Genomic DNA, 27,997 nt, shown 5'->3' with positions numbered 1-27,997 from the left:
CTCTTTGTATTATTATTATTTAGTATTTATAATAGCTCTAAACATCTTCCGCAGTGCTGTACAGAGTGCTTTGTCTCATCACTTAACTGTCCCTCAGAGGAGCTCACAATCTAATCCCTACCGTAGTCAATTTAGTGGGAAGCCAATTAACTTATCTGTATGTTTTTGGACTGAGGGAGGAAACCGCAGTGCCTGAAGGAATCCCACACAGAAACGGAGAGAACATATAAACTCTGTGGAGATATCCCTGGCTGGCGTTTGAAAACAGGACCCATGCTACAAGGCAAGAATGTTTATTTATTTATGGCAAAGTTTATGCTCGTACATCAGACGATGTATGGGCAGATCGCAGGGCCGGATTTACCATAAGGCACTGTAGGCACGTGCCTACAGGCGCCTGATGATCAAAAAGGCGTCTCTCTCCCCTTCCCGATCGCCTCCCTCCCTCTTTCCCTATGCAGAGTGCTGATGAGAGTGTAAATGGGAGGTTACTCACTCGGCTCTCTGCATTCCACTGACCAGATCTCCCTTCAGTCAGGGGCATCTTTAGCTACTTAATATTGAGAATACTTCTGGCTACCTAACACTAAGGGGCACCTGTAGCTACCTAAGACGGGCAAGGAAAGTAAGGCAGTAAGTGACAGCTGGGTCAGCCAGCACATTTGCGGTGCAGTTCGGAGGGAGTTTGTAGGTTCATGGACGGTGAAGTCTAAGTCGCTGGGACATCTGTGCCTATAGGCTCCTGTGAGGTAAATCCGGGCCGGGCAGATCGACCAAGTGGCAAATCTCTCTCTGATGAAATCTGATCTTAGAGAGACGTGTTGGGTGTTATAAACCGCAGGCCAATTACGGTCAATTTCAGCATGAAATAGTCCAAGTACACACTGACACTGGCAACAATGTGGTCATTTGTAACTTCCGAAGTAACACGTCCACACATTACTTCCTGTTAGTTTACTTATAGTTCGCTAATAGGAAATAATGCACAAGGACATCTTGTGGCCAAATAGTAAAATTACACCTACATGCATTTGAATAAAAAAAAAACATATATACATTTAAAATGAATCCCTTACCCTCCACCCTCTCCCATTGTTACCTAAATAAATTATATCATATAGAAAAAAAATGACAATTAAAAAAAAGACATAACTCGATGGACGTATGGTTGAACTCGATGGACGTATGTCTTTTTTCAACCAAAATAACTATGTAACTACGGTATATAAATAGTTACCTTAGAGACTGAACTTTTTAATTTGTATGTCAAAAGTGTATATTAATGTAATTTATGAAACTATGGGCTTGTAATTAGTGATGGACGCAAAATTGAAAAAAAATGCACCTTAAATTCCAAATAAAAATTGGCGCCATAAATTGTACTAGGGAAATATTTTAAACACTTTAATAACCGGGACAAATGGACAAATAAAATGTGTGGGTTTTAATTACGTTAGCATTTATTATTTTAACAGTATAATGGCTGAAAACTAAGAAATAATGAAAATTCTATTTTTTTTTCTTATTGTTCCTGTTAAAATGCAATTAGAATAAAATAATTCTTAGCAAAATGTACCACCCAAAGAAAGCCTAATTGGTGGTGAAAAAATAAGATATAGATTGTTTCATTGTGATAAATAGTAATAAAGCTGTAGGCAAATGAACGGAAGGAGTGCTGAAAGGTGAAAATTGCTCTGGTACAGAAGGGGAAAAAACCCTCAGCAGCAGAGCCGGGACAAGGTCCTCCAGCACCCAAAGTGCGCCCCTCCATCCTTCCCACTCCAACGGCCACACATTTATTGCTACTAGACTTAGAGGCGCCCCAGCCCCCCCAAAAACCTTTATCTCTAGTTATCTGGCTTGCAGTCACTGCCATGTATCCCTTTTTCTTATTTCTCTATGCTTCAAACACAATAGGGGAATGATAGCTCAGTGAGTTGTGTGCCCTCTCCTACACTGCGCCCTGAGGCTGGAGCCTCTCTCGCCTCAGCCTGGCCCTGCTCAGTAGTGAAGTGGTTAAAAAACCTACCCCTTTTTGGATATACATTAAGATCCGAGGGATCTGGCCAAGTAGTTTACTGTATCAGAATACAAATGAATACATTGTATATTCATACAGGCGCATGGTCGGGAGCTTGGGACTGAGTTTACTATAGCAAGAGGTTTACTATATCAGAGTTTACTGTAAGGAGAGTCTACTGTATTTGTCTTTCTTACTGCACTGATTCCATCTATAGCAGGGGTCAGGAACCTTTTTGGCTGAGAGAGCCATAAACTCCACACATTTTAAAATGTATTTTCGTAAGAGCCATACAATATGTTTCAAACTGGGACAGTGCGCATGTGCAGCAGAGGGCTCATGTCCCTGTTGCCATGGTGATATGTGTGTATACAGTTGATCCTCTGGGCAGTGGAAGTGTCAGACAGTCTTCAGCTTCTTTTGGGTTTCAGCACCATCAGCAATTTTCCCTAGAGCCAGACAGGAGAAATACCGACTAATAGCTTGTAAAATTAGATAACTGACTTGAGGGTTGATTCACTTTGTAGAACAAGGTCCTAGTAGGCTGCCTGTCAAGTGACAGGCAGCCTATTGGGCCAATCAAAGTGCAGGGATCTCGGCCTACAAAGTCCCTGGACCTGACAAGGTCCAGGGTGGGACAATTGAAGCAGCCCTTAGTTTTGGAGAATTGAGAGTAAGTTAGTAGTGCATGCTACAGCAGTAGTGTGCCTACTTTGAAAATGTTACTTGCGCTGCCACACTGAGCTGTGCTGCCTAAGCAGTGTAGCTCAATGAATCAACCCCTACTAATTTGTCTGTAAGCCAGATGTAGCCATCAAAAGAGCCACATCTGGCTCCTGAGCCATAGGTTCCCTACCCCTGCTCTATAGGGTAGTTGTAATGCTTTTCATGACCTCTTTTCCCTTTTACAGCTGCATAAATTAAAAAGCATACCTGAACTGACATGAGATAAGCATGGGTACATGTAGTTCTACTAATAAATTGCATTCTGGGGCCCTTTCCATTTTTTAACATTGCAAGGGTTTAAACGCTAGTGATGTTATCTATGCAAATGCGGCAGTGGAACAGCAGTTGAATTCAACCCTAACTCTCCTAAAAAGTGAACAAATGTCAAACACTTTACTTTGGCCAAGGAAACGCTGCCAGACTGTAAAGTTCAAACAGCTATTATTTCTGTTTGTTTTAAAGTTCAGTGATCCAGGGTGTACATGGCACAGTCATGGCTGTTATTTAGAATCCAGTCTTAGAAATTCAGCCCTTAAACTGAAAATAAAAACATGAGACTTCAGGAAAGTTCCATTTACCATCATCGCTACACATACAATTAATGATCACATAAGTTAATGTTCAGTTCAGTTTTGCTTTAAGCCAGCTTCTCTTTGCTCTGAAAGGAAATGATCAAACACATGTATAGTAAACTAGTTGTTATTAGTCACTGCTGGTCATAAATGACTCAGACCACTTGACAGCTCAAAATGTTATCAAAAGAATTTCAGCAGGGAGTAATATGAGTCTTTACTTTGCTGCACATGTTTACTTCTCAAAGGCTAATTTTAGCACATACGGTAAACTCAGATCTGCTGGGGAAAAAAAGTCTATTTATGAATGGCAATAACTGTAGATGGTCACCAGATTCAACCATCTGATCAGAGAGGGACTGATTACTGCCACACACTATACACAGCTTTCCACCAGATTTCAGCTTGAAATATACTGAAAATATGTGGAATCCCCACTGCCTGCCAGGCCACCATCTCTCCCCATCTAATGTACTTACCCCAGGCCATGCAGAGTGTTGGCAGTGGAGCCTAAGCTCACTTGACCTTACAGTATTATTTGATAAATTCCCCTTGGTTACCCTAAGTAACCTGTAAGTTTTTCACAAGGCAGATGGGGCTTTCTTTTGCTCGTAAGTCTAGCTAGTACATTAGTACAAAAAACATATATACAGTGCTGCCCATAATTATTCATACAACTGACAAATTTTTACTTAAAGTTACTTGTATTCGACAAGCAAGTAATTTTTTGAAGGGAAATGACATAGGTGTCTCCCAAAAGATAATAAGATGATGTACAAGAGGCATTATCGTGGAGAAAAACATTTCTCAGCTTTTATTTACATTGAGCAAAAAGTGTCCAGTCCAAAATTATTCATACCCTTCTCAATAATCAATACAAAAGCCTTTATTGGCTACTAGCTGGACGCCCGGCGTTGCCAGGGTATGTATTTGGCTGGTGTTGGCCCCGCCACCCTTTTCCTAACCCTAACGAACAATTACTTAATTACTTAATGACCAAGTTTGTGAGCTTTGCAGTCTTTGACATCAATAATTTGCAATGAAAGAAAATAAATCTGATTAGCTGTGGCTCCACCCCTTTTCTGAATTTGAACCCAAATCACCCAATGGCCAAGTGTACCAGATACAGGTGATTAACAGTGCAAGAGGCCTGTGCCATTAACAGTGCAAGAATGGCAGCAATTAAATATTCCCCTTAAAAATCAGTAGGTGAATTTTCATTGGCTTTTGTACGCTCCACCCACCTTTCTGAGTATTAATCTCAGTCACCCAGTGACCAAATGTGCAAAGTTTGAGAACCCTGCCATTAACAGTGTAAGAATGGCTGCAGCTACATTTTCTCAGTGAAATGTGTATTTGTCTCCGCCCACTGATAACCCGGTATTGCCCGATTATGTATTTGGCTGGTGTTGGCTGTGCCCACTTTTCCTAACCTTAACACACAATTAATTACACAATTACTCAATGACCAAGTTTGTGAGCTTTGCGGTTTTTAGCATCCATAACCTGAATTAAAATGAAACAAATAAGATTGTCTGTTTGTGGCTCCACCCCCTTTTATCAATTTAAACCCCAGTCACCAAATGATCAACTGTACCAGGTTTAAGGCTTGTGCCATTGACAGTGCAAGAATGGCAGCAATGAAACATTCCCCTGAAAAATCAATAGGTAATTTTTGATTGGCTTTTGTAGGCTCCACCCACTTTTCTGAATATTAATCCCAGTCACTAAGTAATTAACTGCAAAGTTTGAGAACCCTACCATTACCAGTGTAAGAATGGCTGCTGTTTACATTTACCCAGTAAAATTTGTATTTGTCTCCACCCACGTATGACCCCATATTGCCCGCTTATGTATTTGGCTGGTGTTGGCTGTGCCCCCTTTTCTAACCCTCACACACAATTAATCAATTACTCAATTACCAAGTTTGTGAGCTTTGCGGTCTTTGGCATTAATAATTTGCATTGAGATTAAACAAATCTGATTGGCTGTTTGTGGCTCCACCCCTTTGTCTAAATTTGAACCCCAGTCACCCAATGATCAACTGTACCAGGTGTAAGGCTTGTGCCATTAACAGTGCAAGAATGGCAACAATTACATATTCCCCTTGAAAATCAATTGTTGAATTTTGATTGTCTTTTGTAGGCTCCACCCACTTTTCTGAATATTAATCCCAGTCACCCAGTGGCCAATTGTGCAAAGTTTGAGAACCCTGCCATTAACAGTGTAAGAATGGCTGCAGTTTACATTTTCTCAGTGAAATGTGTATTTGTCTCCGCCCACTGATGACCCGGTATTTCCCGATTATGTATGTGGCTGGTGTTGGCTGCTCCCACTTTTCCTAACCTTAACACACAATTACACAATTACCAAGTTTGTGAGCTTTGCGGTTTTTGGCATCCATAACCTGCATTAAAATGAAACAAATTGGCTGTTTGTGGCTCCACTCCCTTTTATCAATTTAAACCCCAGTCACCCAATGATCAACTGTACCAGGTTTGAGGCGTGTGCCATTAACAGTGCAAAAATGGCAGCAATGTAAATATTCCCCTTGAAAATCATTAGGTGAATTATGATTGGCTTTTGTAGGCTCCTCCCACCTTTCTGAATATTAATCCCAGTCACCCAACGACCAACTGTGCAAAGTTTGAGAACCCTACCATTAACAGTGTAAGAATGGCTGCAGTTTACATTTTCCAGTGAAATTTGTATTTGTCTCCGCCCCCTTTTTGGTTATGGGAATAAAAAGTATCCTATACTTTATTCCAGCCAATGTACTATGTGTGTGCCAAATTTCATTCAAATCCGTTCAGCCATTTTTGCGTGATCGAGTAACAAACATCCAAACATCTAAACATCCAAACATCCGAACTTTCCCATTTATTATATTAGTAGGATTACAGCAATCAAACACTTCCTATAATTGCAGAACAGTTTTTTGCATGTCCCTACAGGTGTTTTTGCCCATTCATCTTTAGCAATGAGCTTCAAATCTTTCATGCTGGAGGGACTTCTTGCCATCACCCTAATCTTTATCTCCCCCCACAGGTTCTCAATTAGATTCAAGTCAGGACTCTGGCTGGGCCACTCCAAAACGTTAATGTTGTTGTCTGCTAACCATTTCTTCACCACTTTCGCTGTGTGTTTTGGGTTGTCATGCTGAACAGTTTATCTGCAGACTGCCTGATGTTGTCAATGAGAATCCTCATGTATTAGGGCTCGTTTCCACTGTTGCGGTGCGGAATCGCCTGGATTCCACCGCGGACGAAATCACATGCGGATGCGTTTCCGCATGCGGATTTCCCCGCGATTTCGCATGCGATTTCGCATGGCAAGGAGCCAGGCGAATTTAACCATGTCACTGCCTGTGTAAAGCTCCATAGCTTTGCATGCGAAATCGCACGCGAAAATCGCAGGGAAATCCGCATGACATGCGATTTCCCTATTAAAAGTATTGACTATGCGAATCCGCATGTGGTGCCTGCATGCGGATTCGCTATAGTGGAAACGAGCCCTCACTCTTTTTTCATGGTGCTGTTTACTGTGATTAGGTTTCCTGGTCCATTGGCTGAAAAACACCCCCAAAGCATTAGGTTCCCACCACCATGTTTGACAGTGGAGATGGTGTTCTTTGGGTTGAAGGCTACTTCTTTTTTACGGCAAATGAAGAAAACGTCATTGTGACCAAACAATTCGATTTTTGTTTTATCTGACCATAACACAGAAGACCAGAAGTCTTCTTCTTTGTCCAGATGAGCATTTGCAAAGGCCAAGCAAGCTTTTGTGTGTCTTATCTGGAGAGGTGGCTTCCTCCTTGGTCTGTATCCGTGGAAGCCAGCAGTGTGCAGTCCGCTGGATTGTGAAAACATTTAGAAATGGTCTTGTAGCCCTTTCCCGGCTTGTGAGCAGCCACAGTGCTCAGCCGCAGGTCCTCACTGAGCTCCTTTGTCTTAGCCATGACTGTCCACAAACCAACTGCAGAGAGCTGCTGTTTTCACCTGTTGAGTTGATTAAAACAGCTGTTCCCAATTAATCAGGGTAATTAGGATGCTTTAGAACAGCTTGGACTATTTGGAATGGTATAGAACTTTATGAATAATTTTGGACTGGACACTTGCTCAAATGTAAATAAAAGCTGAGAAATGGTTTTTTTTCACAATAATGCCTCTTGTACATCGTCTTATGATATTTTGGGAGACACCTATGTAATTTCCTGTCAAAAATTACTTCCTGGTCGAATAAAAGTAACTTTAAGTAAAAATTTGCCAGGAGTATAAATAATTATGGGCAGCACTGTACAAAATGGAATAGTGGAGAAAAAAAAACACTTTACCGGTAAAAGTGGTTTAAAGAGACTCCGTAACAAAAATTACATCCTGTTTTTTATCATCCTACAAGTTCCAAAAGCTATTCTAATGTGTTCTGGGTTACTGCAGCACGTTCTACTATCACCATCTCTGTAATAAATCAACTTATCTCTCTCTTGTCAGACTTGTCAGCCTGTGTCTGGAAGGCTGCCAAGTTCTTCAGTGTTGTGGTTCTGTGATGCATCTCCCCCCTCCAGGCCCCTCTCTGCACACTGCCTGTGTATTATTTAGATTAGGGCAGCTTCTCTCTTCTCTCTTATCTTTTACAAGCTGGATAAATCCTCCTCTGATCTGGCTGGGCTTTCACATACTGAGGAATTACTTACAGGCAGAGCTGTCTGCACTCTGCAGGAAGAAACAGCCTGACACTTCAGTGGAAGATAGCAGCAGGGGGAAAGAAACTATCTCTTGAGATTCAAAAGGAAGGGTGTATACAGCCTGCTTGTGTATGAATGTATTTTCTATGTGTGGACATACTGTACATCAACCTACTTCCTGTTTTGGTGGCCATTTTGTTTGTTTATAAACAAACTTTTAAAAACTGTTTTTAACCACTTTTAATGTGGCGAGGAGCGGCAAAATTGTGGCAGAGGGTAATAGGAGATGTCCCCTAACGCACTGGTATGTTTACTTTTGTGTGATTTTAACAATACAGATTCTCTTTAAAGGACAACTGAAGTGAAGAATATTGAAGCTGCCTTATTTATTTCCGTTTAAACAATACCAGTTGTCTGGCAGCAACTTTTGATCTATTTGGCTGCAGTAGTGTCTAAATCACACCAGAAACAAGCATGCAGCTAATCTTGTCAGAACCACCTGATCTGCTGCATGCTTGTTCAGGGTCTATGGCTAAAAGTATTGGAGACAGAGGATCAGCAGGGCTGCCAGGCAACTGGTACTGTTTAAAGGATACCCGAACTGACATGTGACATGATGAGATAGACGTGTATGTACAGCACCTAGCACACAAATAACTATGCTGTATTCCTTTTTTTTCTTTCTCTGCCTAAAAGTGTTAAATATCAGGTATGTAAGTGGATGACTCAGTCCTGACTCAGGCAGGAAGTGACTACAGTGTGACCCCACTGATAAGAAATTCCCCTTTTTACCTCTTTCTTGCTCTCAGAAGCCATTTTCTGCTAGGAAATTTTTTTATAGTTGGAATTTCTTATCAGTGAGGGTCACACTGCAGTCACTTCCTGTCTGAGTCAGCCACTTACATACCTGATATTTAACTCTTTCAGGCAGAGAAAGAAAAAATGGTACACAGCCTAGTTATTTGTGTGCTTGGCACTGTACATACACATGTCTATCTCATCATGTCACATGTCAGTTCGGGTATCCTTTAAAAGGAAATAACTATAGCAGCCTCCATGCACATCTCACTTCAGTTGTCCTTTAAAAGTAGAACAATGCGTATGATGTTCCCTGCAAAATTACACTAAAGGTCCGTACACACGCCGGACTTTAGGCAACGACGGGTCCGTCGTTGCCTCCCGCTGGGTGGGCGTGCCAGCGACAGTCCGGCGTGTGTACGCTCTGTCGTCAGACTGATACGGCTGTTTCTGGGCGGATCGCTCAGGAACAGCCGTATCAGTCTGACGACAGAGCGTACACACGCCAGACTGTCGCTGGCACGCCCACCCAGCGGGAGGCAACGACGGACCCGTCGTTGCCTAAAGTCCGGCGTGTGTACGGACCTTAATTCTCTGGCTTCTGTCTTCCCACATAAAAGCTAGAATGAGGGGGAGGGGGGCAGACATAGTTTCTGGTCTTGTAAAAACAATGTAACATGGTCATTGTGACTGATTAATCACATGATCATGTGACTTGGAGCTACATGATTGGCTTTGAGCCCTGTTCCCCAGCTTCCTGCTGTCTGCTGACAGTGATATTGCAGGAAATGTTAAAGCTGCTGCTTAAATGTGCAGCTATAATGGTGGCCATTCTAATCTCAGCTACTACGTAACAATTTCTTTTTATGGTTATTTGTTAAAAGTTACATAGTTAGTTTGGCTAGAGTAGACTGAAATGTTGTGGTCCTGTAATGTCTAAAGCAATGTATTTCCAGAACTGGACCATCCTGTAAGAATGATGGGAGCCTTAGGTGGTGGAGCTGCCCATTATTTTACTACAGAATGGTTTTTGTTTGTTGTTACTTCTTAAATAGTTCCATTCTTTGGCTGGAAAGAGGTAGGTGTTCATTGAATGCAAGAAAAAAACATTACACTCTCAGAAACTCCCAATGATCTAGAGCATTCATGTCAAACTCCGGCCTGTGGGCCAAATCTGGCTCTCAGAGCCATTAAATTTGGCCCCCAAGTGGTTTCCCCTACTTTTCATTATGTTTGGCCTACTCTAAACCACCAAGGAAGTTAACTGGAGGTGAAGCCCTAGAACACCAAGGAAGCAATATGGGGGAGATAGGGGAGAAAGCACTAAACACTAGGGAACTGTATAGGGGAGGGTGGAAGACCACTAGGCACCGGGGAACTGTATAGGGGTTTGAGGAGAGCCATTACCAGGGAACTTTATGAGGGAGGAAAGTGGCCAGTAGACATTGAGGTTGGCCTGCGACTTGGTCCCAATGTTCAATCTTGGCCCACTTTGTATTTGAGTTTGACACCCCTGATCTAGAGGAAGGCAAAAAACCCACATTTCTTCTTCACACTTATTTCATGCTTAAAGTAAACTGGCATGGACTCTACTGCTCGTCCATGAATCAGAAAGAGGAGCTGCACGGCCCCGATAGGATCAGCGACAATGCCTTGCTAAGCGACAAGGGCCATAAGAGCAGCAAGGGAAGCCTCAATAGGATCCTGAAGCTTCCATCTCTTTAGGTAAGTATCTTATTTTGTTACCCGAATTTCAGCTTGGGTACACTTTAAAGTGAGTGTTTACCAAGTTAAAAATAAAAAAGTCAGATACTCACCTAAGGAGAGGGAAGGCTCGGTCCTAATGAGCCTTCCCTCTCCTCTCCCGGTGCCCTCGGTGCTGCGCTGGCTCCCCCGTACGCGTCCGTCGCCGCAGGGACTTTGGAGGTCTTCGGGAGCACTCGGGCTTCCGAAGACGGGCCGCTCCGTACTACGCACGCGCGAGTGGGTCATAGAGGGCGCTCGCGCATGCGTAGTATGGAGCGGCCCGTCTTCAGGAGCCCAAATGCTCCCGAAGGCTTCCGAAAGCTCCCTTCGGCATGCGGAAGTGGCAGTATTTAACCGAACTGGTCGAATACTGCCACGGGGGATCCTGCGCGGGACCGGGCACCGGGAGAGGAGGGGGAAGGCTCATTAGGACCGAGCCTTCCCTCTCCTTAGGTAAGTATCTGACTTTTTTATTTTTAACTTGGTAAACATTCACTTTAAGGGTGAATGTCCACACCTGTAACTTCTTTGATTATAATTAGTGTTTTTGTATAAACAATCAATTTAAATTCATTGAGAGCTTTACTGACTAGAGTTAATCAATGAGATGCAAATCATTTCAGCCCTTATGCAGGATATTGCAAAGTCTATATGCAAATATCAAATATATGCAGCTTGAAAATGGACCAATAAAGTCCATCCAAGGTTTAAATTGATTGGTCCATGTTTAAGCTGCATAGATTTGCATGTAGAATTTGCATAATCTTGCATGAAGTCAGAATAATTTGCATCTCATTGATCATCCCTAGTACTGACTTTGCTTGATATCCAGCCATGGGCAAAGCAAGGGAATTGTCAAAGTATCCACAAGAAAAAGTTGTTGAATTGTGTAAATCAGGAAGAGGATATAAAAAATATCCAGAGGTTTGAAATGCCTGTCAGTAATGTCCAATTTCTGATAAAAAAAGGTGGAGGGTTAAGGGTTCTGTCAAGAGCAAACCACTGTCTGATTGACCAACCAAGATTTCAGCCACAACAACAGGATCATTTGTCATCATGCCAAGAAAAACCCACATCCACATCAGCTGAAATACAGATTTCTCTGGAAGTAAGTGGTGTTGCCGTTTGCTCAGTAAGGAGGTAGAAGAAAGAAGCCTTTACTGTGGCAATGCCATAAAAGCCAACCAGCATCTAGATAAGCCTCAAAACTTCTAAAACAAAGTCCTCTGAAGTGATGAAACCAAAACTGAAATGTATGGTCACAACAATAAATGCAACCTATGATAAAAAGTATACCAACCCAACTGTGAAGCATCTCCGATGTTCTGTTGTGAGGGTGTATAAGCACAGTGGCACAGGTAACTTATTGAAAGGTGATGGCAAGGTAAATGCGACATGATATAAGAAAATAATGGAGGACAACTTGCATTCGTGAGTCCCGAAACTGCACAGGGAACGGATATGGATCTTCCAACAGGACAATCTAAAGCGCAAGGCCAAGTCAACCATTCAGTGGCTACAGCAGAAGAAAGTGAAAGTGCTGGAGTGTTTATCATTGTGTTTACTTATATCATTATCATTGAGCCACTCTGAGAATACCTCAAACATGCAGATCAGGCAAGATAGCCTAAGAACTTAAAGAGACACTGAAGCAAGAATAAATCTTGCTTCAGTGCTTATATTCAGCAGGGGCATGTGTGCCCCTGCTAAAACGCCGCTATCCCGTGGCTAAACGGGGGTCCCTTACCCCCCAAACCTCCCCCTGCAAAATCTACGACCAACTTGGTCGTAGATTTTGCTGCTGTTGAGGCAGGGCTAACGGCTGCAGCCCTGCCTCTCAGCGCCGTCTATCAGCGGCGCATCGCCGCCTCTCCCCCGCCCCTCTCAGCGAAGGAAGACTGAGAGGGGCGGGGGAGAGGCGGAGATACGTGCTGACAGACGCGCGTGAAGCAGGGCTGCGGCCATTAGCCCTGCCTCAATGCGGAAGAGGGGATGCGCTGCACGGAGGGGGATTTGGGAGGTAAGGGACCCCCGTTTAGCTGCGGGATAGCGGCGTTTTAGCAGTGGCCCACATGCCCCTGCTATATATAAGAGCTGAAGCGAGATTTATTCTCGCTTCAGACTCTCTTTAAAGCAGTAGGGACAGCCATACTATCCCTGGAAACAAAAACATATATATAAGTAGAAAACTACTTGTTTTACTTATATAACATAATTGTACTGTCCTAGTTATGATTTCAGTGAATTTTATATAGTAAATTAAGAGAATTATGTTCCTGGCATTTGCCATCTTCATTCCCTCTGACTGAAACCAATCCTGACATAATTTCCTCCCTTGCTTTGTTTTTCTCCTAGAAACTGCACTGTCATAGCTAGCTTGCTTTGTAAACAAATGAGAGAACAGGCATAGATCGTATTTCAGCAACACTGAACAGTTCTCAGCCAATCAGTGAGGAGCATAAATGTGGGAAGGGAGATGACAAGCTTCCTTCTTGTCGGTAGTGTACCAAATAGAGCCAGGATTACTGAGATAAGATTTATTATAGCAGAAACATTTCTGATTAGATTGGAGTGCTTGCAATGCAGGGTGAGGTTCCAGGCTGCATAATGAACACAGAGCAGTGGGTAAATGGAATTTGATTTTGGTGCTGACAATCCCTCTTCAAGGGACCTGCAGACTTTATGCCAAGAAGATGGGCAGCTTCACCATTGAGAAAATGAAGGGTCATTTATAAAAAGTGTTTGCCTCATCCCCATCTTTTCATATGCAAGCAAGAGTCTTTCCAGCTTTTAGAAGCTGCGGATTGGCATTGCATGTTATTACTCAATCGGCAATCTACCAAGATAACCAGATCCTTTTTCACACATCCCTAAATGTGTACACACAAAGCTCCTTATTAGTAGTAAGCTTGTTAAAAGGGTATAGTTACAAAAATGGGGCAGTGCTGCTTTCAATCAGGCCATGCTAAAATCCAACTTCTTATTATTTTTAGGAATTGTTTTAATACCATCTTGCAGCTGTAGTTTGCAAACTGCTGCACAAAAGGTACAGTGTTCTGCTCTCTGACCTTGAATTGTAAATGAATGGAACCTATCACTGCTTTATTCACTTCAGCTTGTATTGTTCATACTTGGGGCAATCATTGCCCATTTCTAATGCAGCACTGAATGCAGTAAAGTGTACTTTGAGCAAATGAGTTTGTGCCAGTGTAATGTTTTTGTTATAGCTTTTATGCTGGGTACACACAATGCAATTTCCTGTCTGTTCTAATCTAACAGGAAGTTGCATCATGTGTACATGTCCAAACTGCTCCTGATCAATAACGGGATTAATTTTTACCGTGATAACTTCCGAAAATCAATCCCATTATTGACTGGGAGCAGATTGGACAGGCAGAAATAATCATCTGATTCCAATGGATCGGACAGGAAATCATCGTGTGTACCGAGCCAGCATAAGAAACCAGCCAGTGGTGTAGCAATAGGAGATGCAGAGGCTGCAACAGCATCGGTACCCTCGGGCCAGGCGGAGGGTTTCAACCGCAGTATAAGCTCTCTATTGGTCCTGTGCTGGACTGATAATAATCAATTCTATAGATGCTTTGAATAGTATAAATAATTAACAAACTGATCCCCATTCCCTTCTTGCACCTCTGACACTGTGGTTGTTGTTGGCAGGTTTTGGTGAGCCATATCAATTGTTATGTATGGAGTGCTTGGGTGGGGGCCTAATATAAAGCTTGCGCTGGGGCCTATAGCTCCAGCAACTGTCACCTTAAAAACCTACCTAAAATACTCATATCTCATAGACTGCTACAAGTTAGCGCACTTTGTAGAGAGCTCCTGTCAAGCAGTGTTTGTTTACAGTGTACAGATAAAGCTTGGCTCTGTGACTGTTAGCAACAGCAGGAATTTGAAGCAACCAATTAGCGAGAAGCTGCCAACTTTCATAATTAGGCTAATGACAGCTGGTTTCAAGCTGTTGCTTTGTGTAACTTTGCTCTGCAGATTGAGTCTAGCAAGTACTAAGAAAACATAGGAGATAGCAAACTGTTGCACAGTAATCATCCTTTGCTTATCTGGCAACCTTAGAATGATGAAAGGTTAAATTCCATTGGTTGCTGCATTGGGCATACCACCAGGGTAGTGAGATCTCTACGGAATTGATTTTGTGGACCTACAGCAGAGATATAACAGTAAAAGCCCGTACCCACTTTTAGATTTTCCCGTCAATTTTTTTACGACAACCGGCTATATTTTGAGCGACAAGCGGTCATTTTTGCAATGTCAGTACAGGTGCACGATCATGCAATCGTCGTCCAGCATGACGACTGTCACGGTGGATGGGATCTTTAAGATCCCCAATGACTCCCACGCAAAGTACCACGAGTCTCATTTACGCCCGTCGCGTGCCGTCCCGTGTACCCGCTGGCTGGAAGATGGATCGCGGAGTGCTCGTCGTCATGGGACGTTGCTGGGATCCATCTTCCTGGGTCACGAGGTGAGTATGTAGCTTCAGGGAAATAGCCCCTGCATCTGCAGGAAAGCCCAGGGCTGTGAGAGGGGCCTACTTCTCACCTCCTCCTTCTGAGACAGGGTTTGCTCCTCTAGAGCAGCTGTTGTTGGGACCATGCTTGTTATGGGTGAGGGAGTCATGGTGGTTTCACTTTTAATATGATTCCTGACAGATGGGCCTTCTGATTGTGGAAGTTATTATAGGAGAAGTAGGTGTGAACATTGAGGGGCCATATCAAAGTTTTGCTAAAGAGCACCAATCCAATCAATAGTGCTGATCACCATAAGATGAGTGAAGAGTGCTAATGGGCACTAGACCAGTTAAGATTGCATGATTGACACCAGGCCAGTGAAGAGTGCTGATTGGCACCAGAATCTTCAGTACTTCTGGTATACATGAAATGCCTATCATGCAAGTTGCCCTTAAAGGAATGATCCGCGGTAAAATAAAAAAAAATCCACTTACCTGGGGCTTCCTCCAGCCCAGGGCAGCCGTCCTGTGCCCCCCGCCGCAGCTCCGGCGGCTCCCTGTCCTCTTTGCCGGTGGAGCCGACCTCGCCAGGTCGGGCTCCAGGTCGGCCTCTTCTGCGCTCCACCGCGGGGGTCACGTAGTCCGGCCGACGTCATCTGGATGCTACTGCACAGGCGCAGAGCTAATGGGCCTGCGCAGTAGCGTCCAGATGATGTCGGCATTCCCACGTGACCCGCACCGTGGAGCGCAGAAGAGGCCGACCCGGAACCCGACCTGGCGAGGTCGGCACCGCCGGTGAAGAGGATCGGGAGCCACCGGAGCTGCGGCGTGGGCACAGGACGGCTGCCCCGGGCTGGAGGAAGTCCCAGGTAAGTGGAACTTTTTTATTTTATTTTACTGAGGATCATTCCTTTAAACCCCTAATCTATGCACCAATTGGGCACATTTTGTAACCAAAAAAAGCAAAAATGCCTAATAAGGTAAATAGAAAGCTGACACTGATTTTAAAAGTCTTATCAACACTGTTAATTCAATGCTGCATGAGGCTTGCCAACTAACCATGTATTACAGTACTGTGGTGAGGGGGGGATGAGTTACATGCAAGTGGCTATTTATTAGAAAGAAAACTGTAGAGTCTCTGCAAATATTTCCGTCAAAACTTTGATTGCCCAATGTTCCCACCCCTTCCCTTGCCTCCCACTGGTGACCCTCACAGCCTGTAGGCCCATCTCACAAGGGTCATAAACAAGTGTGGCCATCATGATTTTCACACCCAAAAATACCTAATCTGAAGTATAGTGCCCAGTATCGGGGGAAGGGAAAGTTGGTAGCTGGCACCACCTGCAGCTCTGGACCCCCCCGCGCGCGCGATCGGAGGTGCTGCCCCCCCTCTTTCTGTAGGTATGTTTATCCTCTTCACAAATGTTCAAGGATTCTGCTATGTTTAGTCTACAAACAATCTAGTGGAAGGAGGCACAGTGGAGTTTACATGGATTCAGGGAACACTCTAATGACTGGCTGTGTAAACCAAGCTGTAGTAAAGCTCAGAGACAGCTATAGTTTTAATTCAAAGTTATGTTTTGACTTTGTGGGTGAATGTTATCTTTATCGCATGTGCAAAAAGGAAACGCTATCATAAGTTAGATTAAACCCATAGAGCGATAGACTTGACACATGAGTTTCCTGTTGGTTGAAGTCTCGAAACTTGGGCCTTTGATTTTATAAAGGCATCAAGAAAATCACTTGTAATTAAGTTCTGCTTTTAAAAACAGAACTTCAGAATCTCAGAATGGGGGTAGGTTTGGGGTGTTGGTAGGTACAGGCACCCAAGCCAAGTGCCTCTTGTTATAATAAAAAGAAAGGATCCGGGCAGTAGAAACAGACATGAAGCAAAGGAGGCTTAACAATTCACCACTCCAACCTTGAGATCAGCCGTACAGAGAAGACGCGTTCATTCACTGCGAAACAGAGGATCCGGCTGATACACAAGACAAAAGCTACAAGTCCAAGCACTGTCCAATATATCTTGTTTAAAGAGAATCTGTACTGTCTGATTTGTACAATAAAAAAAATCGAGTCACTGTGATCTGGATCCCTGTTTGCCTGTTCGCCGCCGCACCCCGTCGCGATCATGGCTTTTAATCACCAGTTTTATGCAGTGTTTACAAACAAAAAACATGGCCGCTACTCAGGAAGTGATCTTTGGCCGCTACTCAGGAAGTGATGTGTGTATGTATATATATATATATACAGTATATATATATATATATATATACAGTATATATATATATATATATCTGTGAGAAAACGCGGAAAAGCCGCCGCGGGGGCTCAGAGCAAGGCGGCTGATTCCGCGTCCAACGCGGCAGGTTGCTCGCGTGGGCCTGCATCTGCTAGCATGACTGAACGTGGAGAAACCGCCGCATGTCCTGAGAACAAGGCGGCGGATTCCGCGTCCAACGCGGCGGTTTGCACGCATAGGCCTACATCTGACGGTATGGCTGAACGCGGAGAAACCGCCGCATGCTCTGATAGCGGTGTGGCTACTTCCGCGTCCAGCACAGCGGATGGGTTACAACACATGTCTGGTGTGGCTGGGACTGATAGTCCACACAGGTTCAGAAGGGCGCGCGTGCGCTGAGAGGCAGAGCTTTTATGACAGCCAGAAGGGAGTCAGCTCATCAAGCCGGTCAACTGACAATTGCATCAGTTCTCATTGGTCCAGCACTTAGGGAAGGGGCTCGAGAGCGCTATAGTATATATACTGGGTGCTGGTCATTCCTCTGGTGTCTGTCGTTGCGATCACTACGTGGAAGCACTCAGATCTTTTGTCAGAATCTGTGTTATTCTCTAGACCAGTTTCCTAGGTGTTGATGATCACGCACCTCACACCTCAGATTAGGAATACTGTATTTCATCTGTGTTATGCTCTAGACCAGTTCCAGGGTGTTGATGATCACGGACCTCACACCTCAGTCTAGGAATACTGTATATTATCTGTGTTATCCTTCAGACTAGTTCCAGGGTGTTGATGACTACGGAACTCACACCCAAGACTAGGAATTAGCGTTACCATCTTGTCATATTCAGACTAGTTCCGGGGTGTTGATGATCAAGGAGCTCACACCTAAGTCTAGGCATTGTTTGATTATTTGTTATGACCTTCTGCTTTCCTGACCACTCTTCTGATCTCTGATTTTGTACTTTACTATATCTGATTCTCCGTTGCCAAACCTTGCTTGCCTTAGGATTCCGTATCAGTTTCTTGTCTCTGTACCTGATCTGTCTGTCTGTTGCCGACCTGGCTTGCACGACTTCGAGAACTATCTCCTCTGTTTAGAGATAGTTCACAGATCTGTCAGTGACACTCCACCATTGGTGTCACTCACACTCTGGTCCTTCCCACTCTCAGCCTGACTCCTCCTCTTGGGGAACCTCAGGCCATTGGAGGGAGCCTGTTCTTTGGGCAGTATCTCTTACTGCCTTGCACCCTCTATACAGGTGCTCTCCTCAAAGTATTACGGTTGCACTAAACACTCATATTACTGTCCAGAGGTTAGAGATATATCTGATTATCGGTGATACTGCAGATCATCAATAATCGGGTATATATCTGTATTCTCGGTGATACTGCAGATCACCGGTAATCAGATCCTCTCTGTGTTACACCGATCGTTACAATATCATGTTACAGTATACTACACGTTTTTGTTAAATGGTGAATTATCTGCACTCCAGTCTGGGATTCTCACAGTTTCTCAGCATGTGACAGGCAGCTCCCTCCCCCCTCAGCCTCACAAACTGCATCATCACACAGAACTTGGTGAGGGCGTGCATAACTTGTATTCATTACAACAGAGGCAGCCCATTCCTCCCTGGGTCAACAAAGCTTGACAAAGAAAAGAAGAGTAGATAAACCTACCATACACCATAAATTTGCAAAACAATAAACCACATTTTTCCAACACATTCAATCACATTTTTATCAAAAGAACTGAATAATCAATCATTTTTTATTGATCAAAAAAATCTTTATTTTCTATTTCCTCTCTAGTCCATCATTTTGGTCGACTAAACGGGAAAATTTAACTTTTTGATTGTACTGTGCATGGGCATCTTTATTCTGATCATACGTAACAACACAAAGTTACTTACAGGTAGGAGGTGATTTGTAGGTGAGTCACTAGGGATGGGAGCTAGGATAGTTATTTCATGCATGAAATGATGCTTGTTCTCGTGCTTGGTCTGTGCACAGCCAAGTTATTTAAAGCGCTAAGAAGAAGTCAGCTGACGTGGCTGATAAGCATTGCCTCAGCCGATAATCCGGCGTGTGTACAGCAGCTCCCGACCAGTGACCGCTGCTTAGCAGTAGTTTAGTAGTGGCTGGATAGTGTTTGGCTAAGGGTTCTGCCTCTGACAAAGGCACCCAGGTTTTGAATCTCAGCTCTTCCTGTCCAGTAGGCCTGCACCTATTCAGTAGGTGACCTTGGGCAAGGCTCCTTAACACTGCGACTACCTATAGAGTGCACCCTAGTGTGGCTGCAGCTCTAGCACTTTCAGTCCGCTAGGAGAAATGCGCAATATAAATGTACTGTGTCTTGTCTTGTTAGCCAGCAATCTGCCAGGAGGATCAACTCAGCCGAGCAACAGCTGATAGCTTTGTTGGCGCCACTCCCCCCACCCACTGCGTGATGTCATATTGGCACTGCTCTGTTGATCTTCCACTCCCCACATATTAACAGAATGCATTGTGAGCTTTACAGCTCACTTTGCTTCTATACAGGCTCAGCCCAGCAATGTTTCCCAAGGGATCAGGTCCCAATCCCCATCGGGGGACTTCAATCAAGCATGTGTTTGGCCGATACTGCTGGCACCCGTTCTCTCTGGTTAGTTTTGAGTTTTGCTTAGAGATAGACTTCATTCATATTAACCATTGTGTAATAAAATACCATGGGTGCTTTGTAAAGTAGCTGATATACCATAAGAGTAATCAGAGGCATATCTAAAGGAGTGCAGGCATGGCATGTCCCATGGCCGCCTCATACTGGGGCTGCTGCGCCATAGCATCCTTGGCATTCTCCATATAGATTCTACTTTTATCTGGTGGATTCTGCTGCCTAGTTATACTATTTGGGGGGACAAGCTGCCTAGTATTGATTTTAGGATATTTACAGGCTGACCTATTGCCATACATCATTCTTACAGACAGGGCCGTTTCTTGGGCAGTGCGGGAAGGGCGACCGGTGCAGCCAAATGGAAGAAGAAAGAAGAACACCAGCACGATCAAATTTTTGACTCCTTCTGGGCGTCTTGCGGCTGCCTGTGTCCGATGTCAAGTCATCATCACGTCACCACCATGTGATGACACCTCATGTCTTGTAGCGGTACTGCAGGCTGTCAGTGCTCGGCACCCATGGTGGAGTCGGCTTGTCAGGGTGTGTTCTCCTTGTCCCTGCTTCCTCCTGGATGAGCGGCTGGTCACTAGTAAGTAGGCAGATCTACCTGTGAACTGTGGCTGTGTGACTGTCCCTTTAAAAGTAAGGGTTAGCAACTCCACGGAAGGGGAGGGGGGGCGCAAATTTTACACCCTCGCCCTGGGTGCAATTTAGCCTCGAAACTGCCCTGCTTACAGATTATGCTTCACTTGAACTTGAATACAAACAATTCAACTGAAACTAGACCTTACATTTTTTAGATGGTGCCCCGTGGTGGGTTTCAGCGTTAGCCACAGACGCGGTTTTCCCTAGCCACATCTCTGAAGTGTACGCCCAGCACACAAATACATGCTGGCGCTATATAAATCAACAATAATAATAATAATAAAGGAAAGATTTGCACAGCTTCATTTAATGCCCTGAAATAATGCATTATGGGTGTTGCATTTTGGACATGAGGAAGTGATGATATGCAATGATCTTCTGCTGTTTGAGAAGGCAGTACTGGAGATAATGGAATGGTGATGTTATAATATGAAAAAGTTTTGATAACAGAATACAGATGTTCATCTGACTCACAGCATAAAAAAAACATTACATCCGGATATCAGAACAGTGCAGTATGGGATCTCCTTTCCTGTTTTGTTGGAGGTCATATTGTCTATGTATTGTAAGATGCTTTCCTATGTAGAATGCACAGGAAGAAAGCTATTCATAGCACGGGATTGTAGCCAGATCTGAGAACGGTCAAAGTTTGATTTACATTACGTCTAACTGATATGATGGGTGTTAAAGGTGCAAATATAAGTAATAAATTACACAATTTTCCGTCAGACCGAATCTATTAGATTAATTTATTAGATAACTTCTAACCGGTCCAATCGGATTGCGTTAGATTTTGCAATAGATTTTGGGTACTTATCAAAGCAAAATATAATAATACAATAACATTTCTATAGCACTTTTCTCCCATAGGACTCAAAGGGCTTAGGCTCTCTCAGATTCAGTAATTAGTAGGATGAAGTATTCACACAAGAAAAGTTATATTTCTGCAAATGCCAAACTGAACAGGTGGGTTTCAGTCTGGATTTAAACACGTCTAGGGATGGAGCTGTCCTGATCTGTTGAGGTAAGGAGTTCCAAAACGTAGGGGCAGCATGGCAGAATGCTCTGGGACTAAAAGTTTCCAAGTGGACTCTGGGTATGACTAGATCATTAGAACCTGTGGATCTGAGAATGCGGGGATTGCTACGCAGCTGCAACATTTCTTTGATGTATTTATCGCAACATTGATCTGGAACAATTCGGACGTCTACACACGATGCAATTTCTTATTAGATCTATTTAATAGATCGTCTATCTGATGGAAAATTGTACCGTGTAGATGAAGCTTAAAGCCCCATCTACACCATACAATTTTTTGTGCGATTCAATCCGACATGTCCGTTCGGGATTCGATTCGATGAATTTTGCCATTATTCTGCAATGGGAAAATGAATCGAATCCCGATCGGACGTGTCGGATTGAATCAAATCGATGAATCGAATAGAACAAGAAAATTGTATGGTGTAGATGGGGCTTTAGGCCGAAGCAGTTAATTAGCATAGCTTCCAACTGTCCCTCTTCTGGAGGGTCAGTCCCTCTTTGGGAGCCCGGTCCCTCTTTCCTCCTCATTTGTCCCTCTTTCTGTAAATATATATATTTCTCTTCTAAAAAAATGTGTTTGACTCTAAACTTTATTCCCATCCTTTAAATTGATATATTACTTATTTTAAAATATTAATATAAAGGAAAATGAACCAGGATAGAAAGGAGCAGAACCAGTGTGGTTTGAATTATAAAACAACATATTTTTCTTATGAAATCTTTATGGTATGCATGACTAGGGGTGTGGTGGGGGTTTGATCAGGGGTGTGACAGGGGCATGGCTTAAGTGTCCCGCTTTCTCATCTTAAAAAAAGTTGGGAGGTATGAATTAGTGCACTGGCGGCACTATGGTAAAATGGGATCCATCTGAAAATGGCGCCTGCGAATAATGGCGCATGGTGTTGCCGCTAATCTGTTTGCCGCTTATCGCTATTTAACGTTTAAGCCTTATTGTTATTTAACGTTAAAGCCTTATTGTTATTTAACGTTAAAGCCTTATTGTTATTTAGCGTTAACACACAGAACCCTCTCTGTACCTATCCCTAACCCCTAAACCCCCCTGGTGGTGCCTAACCCTAACACCCCCCTGGTGGTGCCTAACCCTAACACCTCCCTGGTGGTGCCTAACCCTAAGACCCCCCTGGTGGTGCCTAACCCTAAGACCCCCCTGGTGGTGCCTAACCCTAAGACCCCCCTGGTGGTGCCTAACCCTAAGACCCCCCTGATGGAGCCTAATCCTAACCACCCCCCTGAAGGTTCCTAACCCTAACCACCCCCCTGGTGGTGCCTAACCCTAACCACCCCCTTGTGGTGCCTAACCCTAAGACCCCCCTGATGGTGCCTAACCCTAAGACTCCTCCCAGTGGTGCCTAACCCTAACCTTGACAGTGTTACATTAAATCCATTCACCGTTTTGCAGTTAAACAACTTCTGCAGTTTGGCTTATGTAGGGAGCTATTGATAAATAACGTTACTGTGTACAATAACGTCTGCTGTTTGGCAAATGAACGGCACTATTGATAAATAACGTTAGTGTGTGCCACTATTGATAAATAACGTTAGTGTGTGCCACTATTGATAAATAACGTTAGTGTGTGCCGTTTTTCTTCTTTTTTCCCTGTGCGCCATTATTATGCAGTACTAACGATAAATAGCGATAAGCGTATCTTTTTAATGCGGCGCCATTTGTATGCATAGGCACTGTGCGCCATTATTCACTGATCCGGGTAAAATGGGTGCCGCATAGACCGCAATGTTAATTGCAACTATAGCAATGCCCAGAGGGTAATTCGGGTGCTGAGGGCACCCAATTATTATAATGACTAGTAAAAAAGGCCCGTCTGTTAAAAAACGAGCGCTAGGTCACAGCCGCTACCCCCGCAATGCGCACATGCGCTTCCCGCTTGCCCATCCTCCACCGATGTCTGCAGTATATGCACACAGGCAGGGGCGTAACTAGAAATCACTGGGCCCCCCTGCGAATATTTGGATGGGGCCCCCCCCCCCATAGGTGCCAAATAATCGTAATGGGGCAGCGTTTCACTGTAAATTAATTGTAAAGTGGGCAGCATTTTACCAGACAATCGTAATGTGGGCCAGAAAATCGTAATGTGGACAGAGTTCACCAGAAAATCGTAATGTGGGCCTTTAGAAAATCATAATGTGGGCAGAGTTCACCAGAAAATCGTAATGTGGGCACCAGTCACCAGGAAATTGTAACGTGGACAGCATTCACCAGACAATCGTAATGTGGGCAGCGTTCACCAGAAAATCATAATGTGGGCAGAGTTCACCAGAAAATCATAATGTGGGCAGAGTTCACCAGAAAATCGTAATGTGGGCACCAGTCACCAGAAAATCATAACGTGAGCAGCAGTCACCAGAAAATTGTAACGTGGACAGCATTCACCAGACAATTGTAATGTGGGCAGCGTTCACCAGAATATCGTAATGTGGGACAGAAAATCGTAATGTGGGCAGAGTTCACCAGAAAATCGCAATGTGGGCAGCAGTCACCAGAAAATCGCCATGTGGGCAGCAGTCACCAGAAAATCGCCATGTTGGCAGCAGTCACCAGAAAATCGCAATGTGGGCATCAGTCACCAGAAAATCCTAATGTGGGCAGCAGTCACCAGAATATCGTAATGTGGGCAGCAGTCACCAGAAAATCCTAATGTGGGCAGCAGTCACCAGAATATCATAATGTGGGCAGCACACACCAGAAAATCCTAATGTGGGCAGCAGTCACCAGAAAATCCTTATGTGGGCAGCAGTCACCAGAAAATCGCAATGTGGGCAGCAGTCACCAGAAAATCGCAATGTGGGCAACAGTCACCAGAAAATCGCAATGTGGGCAGCAGTCACCAGAAAATCCTAATGTGGGCAGCATACACCAGAAAATCGTAATGTGGGCAGCAGACACCTGAAAATCGTAATGTGGGTAGCAGACACCTGAAAATCGTAATGTGGGCAGCAGACACCTGAAAATCGTAATGTGGGCAGCAGACACCTGAAAATCGTAATGTGGGCAGCAGGCACCTGAAAATCGTAATGTGGGCAGCAGACACCTGAAAATCGCAATGTGGGCAGCAGACACCTGAAAATCGTAATGTGGGCAGCAGACACCAGAAAATCGCAATGTGGGCAGCAGACACCTGAAAATCGCAATGTAGGCAGCTGTCACCAGAAAATCCTAATGTGGGCAGCAGACACCAGAAAATCATAAAGTGGGCAGCAGACACCAGAAAATCGTAATGTGGGCAGCAGACACCTGAAAATCGTAATGTGGGCAGCAGACACCTGAAAATCGTAATGTGGGCAGCAGACACCTGAAAATCGTAATGTGGGCAGCAGACACCTGAAAATCGTAATGTGGGCAGCAGACACCAGAAAATCGTAATATGGGCAGCAGACACCTGAAAATCGTAATGTGGGCAGCAGACACCTGAAAATCATAATGTGGGCAGCAGTGACCAGAAAATCGTAATGTGGGCAGCAGACAACTGAAAATCATAATGTGGGCAGCAGTCAGACACCTGAAAATCACAATGTAGGCAGCTGTCACCAGAAAATCCTAATGTGGGCAGCAGACACCAGAAAATCATAAAGTGGGCAGCAGACACCAGAAAATCGTAATGTGGGCAGCAGAAACCTGAAAATCGTAATGTGGGCAGCAGAGACCTGAAAATCGTAATGTGGGCAGCAGACACCTGAAAATCGTAATGTGGGCAGCAGACACCTGAAAATCGTAATGTGGGCAGCAGACACCAGAAAATCGTAATATGGGCAGCAGACACCTGAAAATCGTAATGTGGGCAGCAGACACCTGAAAATCATAATGTGGGCAGCAGTGACCAGAAAATCGTAATGTGGGCAGCAGACACCTGAAAATCATAATGTGGGCAGCAGACACCTGAAAATCACAATGTGGGTAGCAGTGACCTGAAAATCGTAATGTGGGCAGCAGACACCTGAAAATCCCCCTGCAGTGACGTCAGCGGCGGCGGGATACATACCTTCTTCCTTGCGTTCCATCGCCGCCTTCTCGCTCTAGCGGCTGACCTTCTTCCTTGCGTTCCATCGCCGCCTTCTCGCTCTAGCGGCTGACGTCACTTCCGCTTCCGCTTGTTCAGGTTCATAACAGCTGTAAAAATTTAAATCCCAAAAGAGTCCAAGCAAGTTAGACTTACTCTACCATATGCCATAGCAGAAAAGTACAAAAAGAATTTGGAGCTTGGGTATTGCCAGAAAGCGCAATTACCCCCAGCACCATCTTCATTTTGTACTATACAGGTAGTCCTGCAGTCCTCAACTTATGAACAACCCAGCGATATGGTACAAAAATTTTAATTTAATTCTGTAGGAACAAGTAAAAAAAAATTCAAAAACACTGCGGTTTTTGAGAAAATCAATGTTAAAAAATCAAAACACATTTTTGTTGTTTTTTTAAACTTTTTTTTTAAAGGGAACTTTCAATATACCGTCCATTATAAGCAGATAAAATAATATGCTCAGAAATGAACTGCAGTACCCGGCACAACAAGGGGAATAGTTGTATGTTTTTGCTTATTTTTTATAGGAGGAGAAGTGAATGTAGTCAGCTTCTACCGGAGCAGTGCTTTTCAGCGCTGCTAGATTTGAGCGCAGCCGGCGCCTCCATAGACTACAATAGGAATCACTCCTATTGCAGCGCTCAGTGAGTAATGTCGGCACCGTCAGAAGACGGAGCTGAGGTTGCTTAAAAACATCATAATTCGGCCTCCAGCAATCGCTGGAAGCCGAATTATTTCATTCCCCCACCATCCATGGTGGCCTGGAGGGGGAATTGTAATTAAATCGGCCCGGACTTGTGCAGAAGCAGGATCAGCCATATACCGGCTGTATCCTGCGCCCAAGTCTACCGGCGCCGATTTCAAATGTACTCGCTTCTCCACCCTCTGAGCTACTTTTCCCATGCTCTGGGAAATTTGGGCTGCAAGGACTGAGATTGTGGCGCAGAAGGCCTGTGTCCAGCCCTGTAGATTGGAAATGGACAACTGATGAACATCTGTGTGATACAGATAATAGATAGTAACACATCCTGTACATGTATTGTCTTCTGTATTGTAGGAATTATTCACCGGCCTGACAAAGCCAATGAATTTCCCAATTGTTCACCCAGCGCACAGAACTGCCCAAACTCCTCCACCTGTGTGAATACCCCTCATGGGTATTACTGTGTATGTAAGAGGGGACTCTTCAATTTCAAAGACCAGACGAATTTCACCTACCCTGGAGGAAAATGTGTTACTGGTAACATACCGCCATCAAGAAACTGATGGCTTTGTATTTATTTTTTTTTGCCTGCTTATTATTAACCGCTGTTCAAGCCTCACTAATTTTTTATGATAATAACAGCAAAAGTCAAAAGAAAAAAAAAAATCAGTACTGAAATAATATATTAGCAGAAGTATGAAAAAAAAAGAATGGTTATTTGGCATTTTTTAAAGAGAACCCGAGGTGGACATGGCTATGTGCCCCCCAACCGCCGCTCTCTGCCCCCCCCCCCCCCCCCCACTGCCGCACTATAGCCCCCCTCGGAGGTAAACACAGGGGAGAGGAATTCCCTGTTTAACCACTTAAGCCTATCTGGACGAACATTCTCGTCCAGATAGGCTGCGTGCGCTCCCACCTTTTGGCCATTAGCCCAGCGATCAATTAATGGGTTTATAGCTCCCATTCATTGATCGAAGTCCCCCGCAGAAAAAACGTCCGCCTCTTATCAGAGACTGCGGTTTTTCGGAGTTTAAAAAAGTTTCCCGTCCTCATTCATGATCCTGGAAGCGTGACCGTAAGCTTCCAGGACTTTTTGACTGTGGATATCTTGTGGCCAATTAGTAAAACTACACTCACATCCATTTTTTATTAAATAAATACATTATTTTACATTTAAAATTAGCTGTTTACCTCCCGCACCAAAAATTACCCAAATAACATTTTTAATTAAAAAAAAATTACAATACAAAAAAACCCATAAATAGTTACCTAAGGGTCTGAACCTTTTAAATATGTATGTCAAAGGAGTATATTAATATAATTTTTTGAATTATGGGCTTGTAAATACCGTCTTTCCCCTAAAGTAAAACATCCCCTGAAAATAAGCCCTAGCTGTAAAATCACTTAAGCTGTGAATATAAGGCATCCTCCAATAATAAGACCTAGCACCAGCAACAGCCCACATAACATGTACTTCAGCCGCAGCCCGCATGACCAATTACACATACTGTAGGTACCTGCTACAGTATCATGATCATACCGTAATTTCAGTCCGTGTCTGGGTGATCCCTGAGTATTCATGCCAGGCAGCATCCCTGCAAAAGAAAAGTACAAAAAGAATTTGGAGCT

The 27,997-nt window shown here is 43.9% G+C and overlaps 1 protein-coding gene across 3 annotated transcripts in view; it reads left to right on the top strand.

The window, feature by feature from the left end:
- Positions 1-27,997, top strand: part of ADGRE5 (adhesion G protein-coupled receptor E5) — a 239,572-nt gene that overhangs the window by 54,458 nt on the left and 157,117 nt on the right. For 2 of the 3 annotated variants that reach the window (XM_068274493.1, XM_068274494.1), the window contains exon 3: positions 26,723-26,905. The exons of the other annotated variant lie outside the window; for it this stretch is intronic. In XM_068274493.1, coding sequence (XP_068130594.1) covers positions 26,723-26,905 — 183 coding nt within the window. The remainder of the gene's footprint in view (positions 1-26,722; positions 26,906-27,997) is intronic. 3 annotated transcript variants of the gene reach the window in all.

This window comes from Hyperolius riggenbachi, chromosome 3, assembly GCF_040937935.1.
Source record: "Hyperolius riggenbachi isolate aHypRig1 chromosome 3, aHypRig1.pri, whole genome shotgun sequence".
Classification (NCBI taxonomy): Eukaryota; Metazoa; Chordata; class Amphibia; order Anura; family Hyperoliidae; genus Hyperolius; species Hyperolius riggenbachi.
This window is presented reverse-complemented; position numbering and strand designations above follow the sequence as displayed.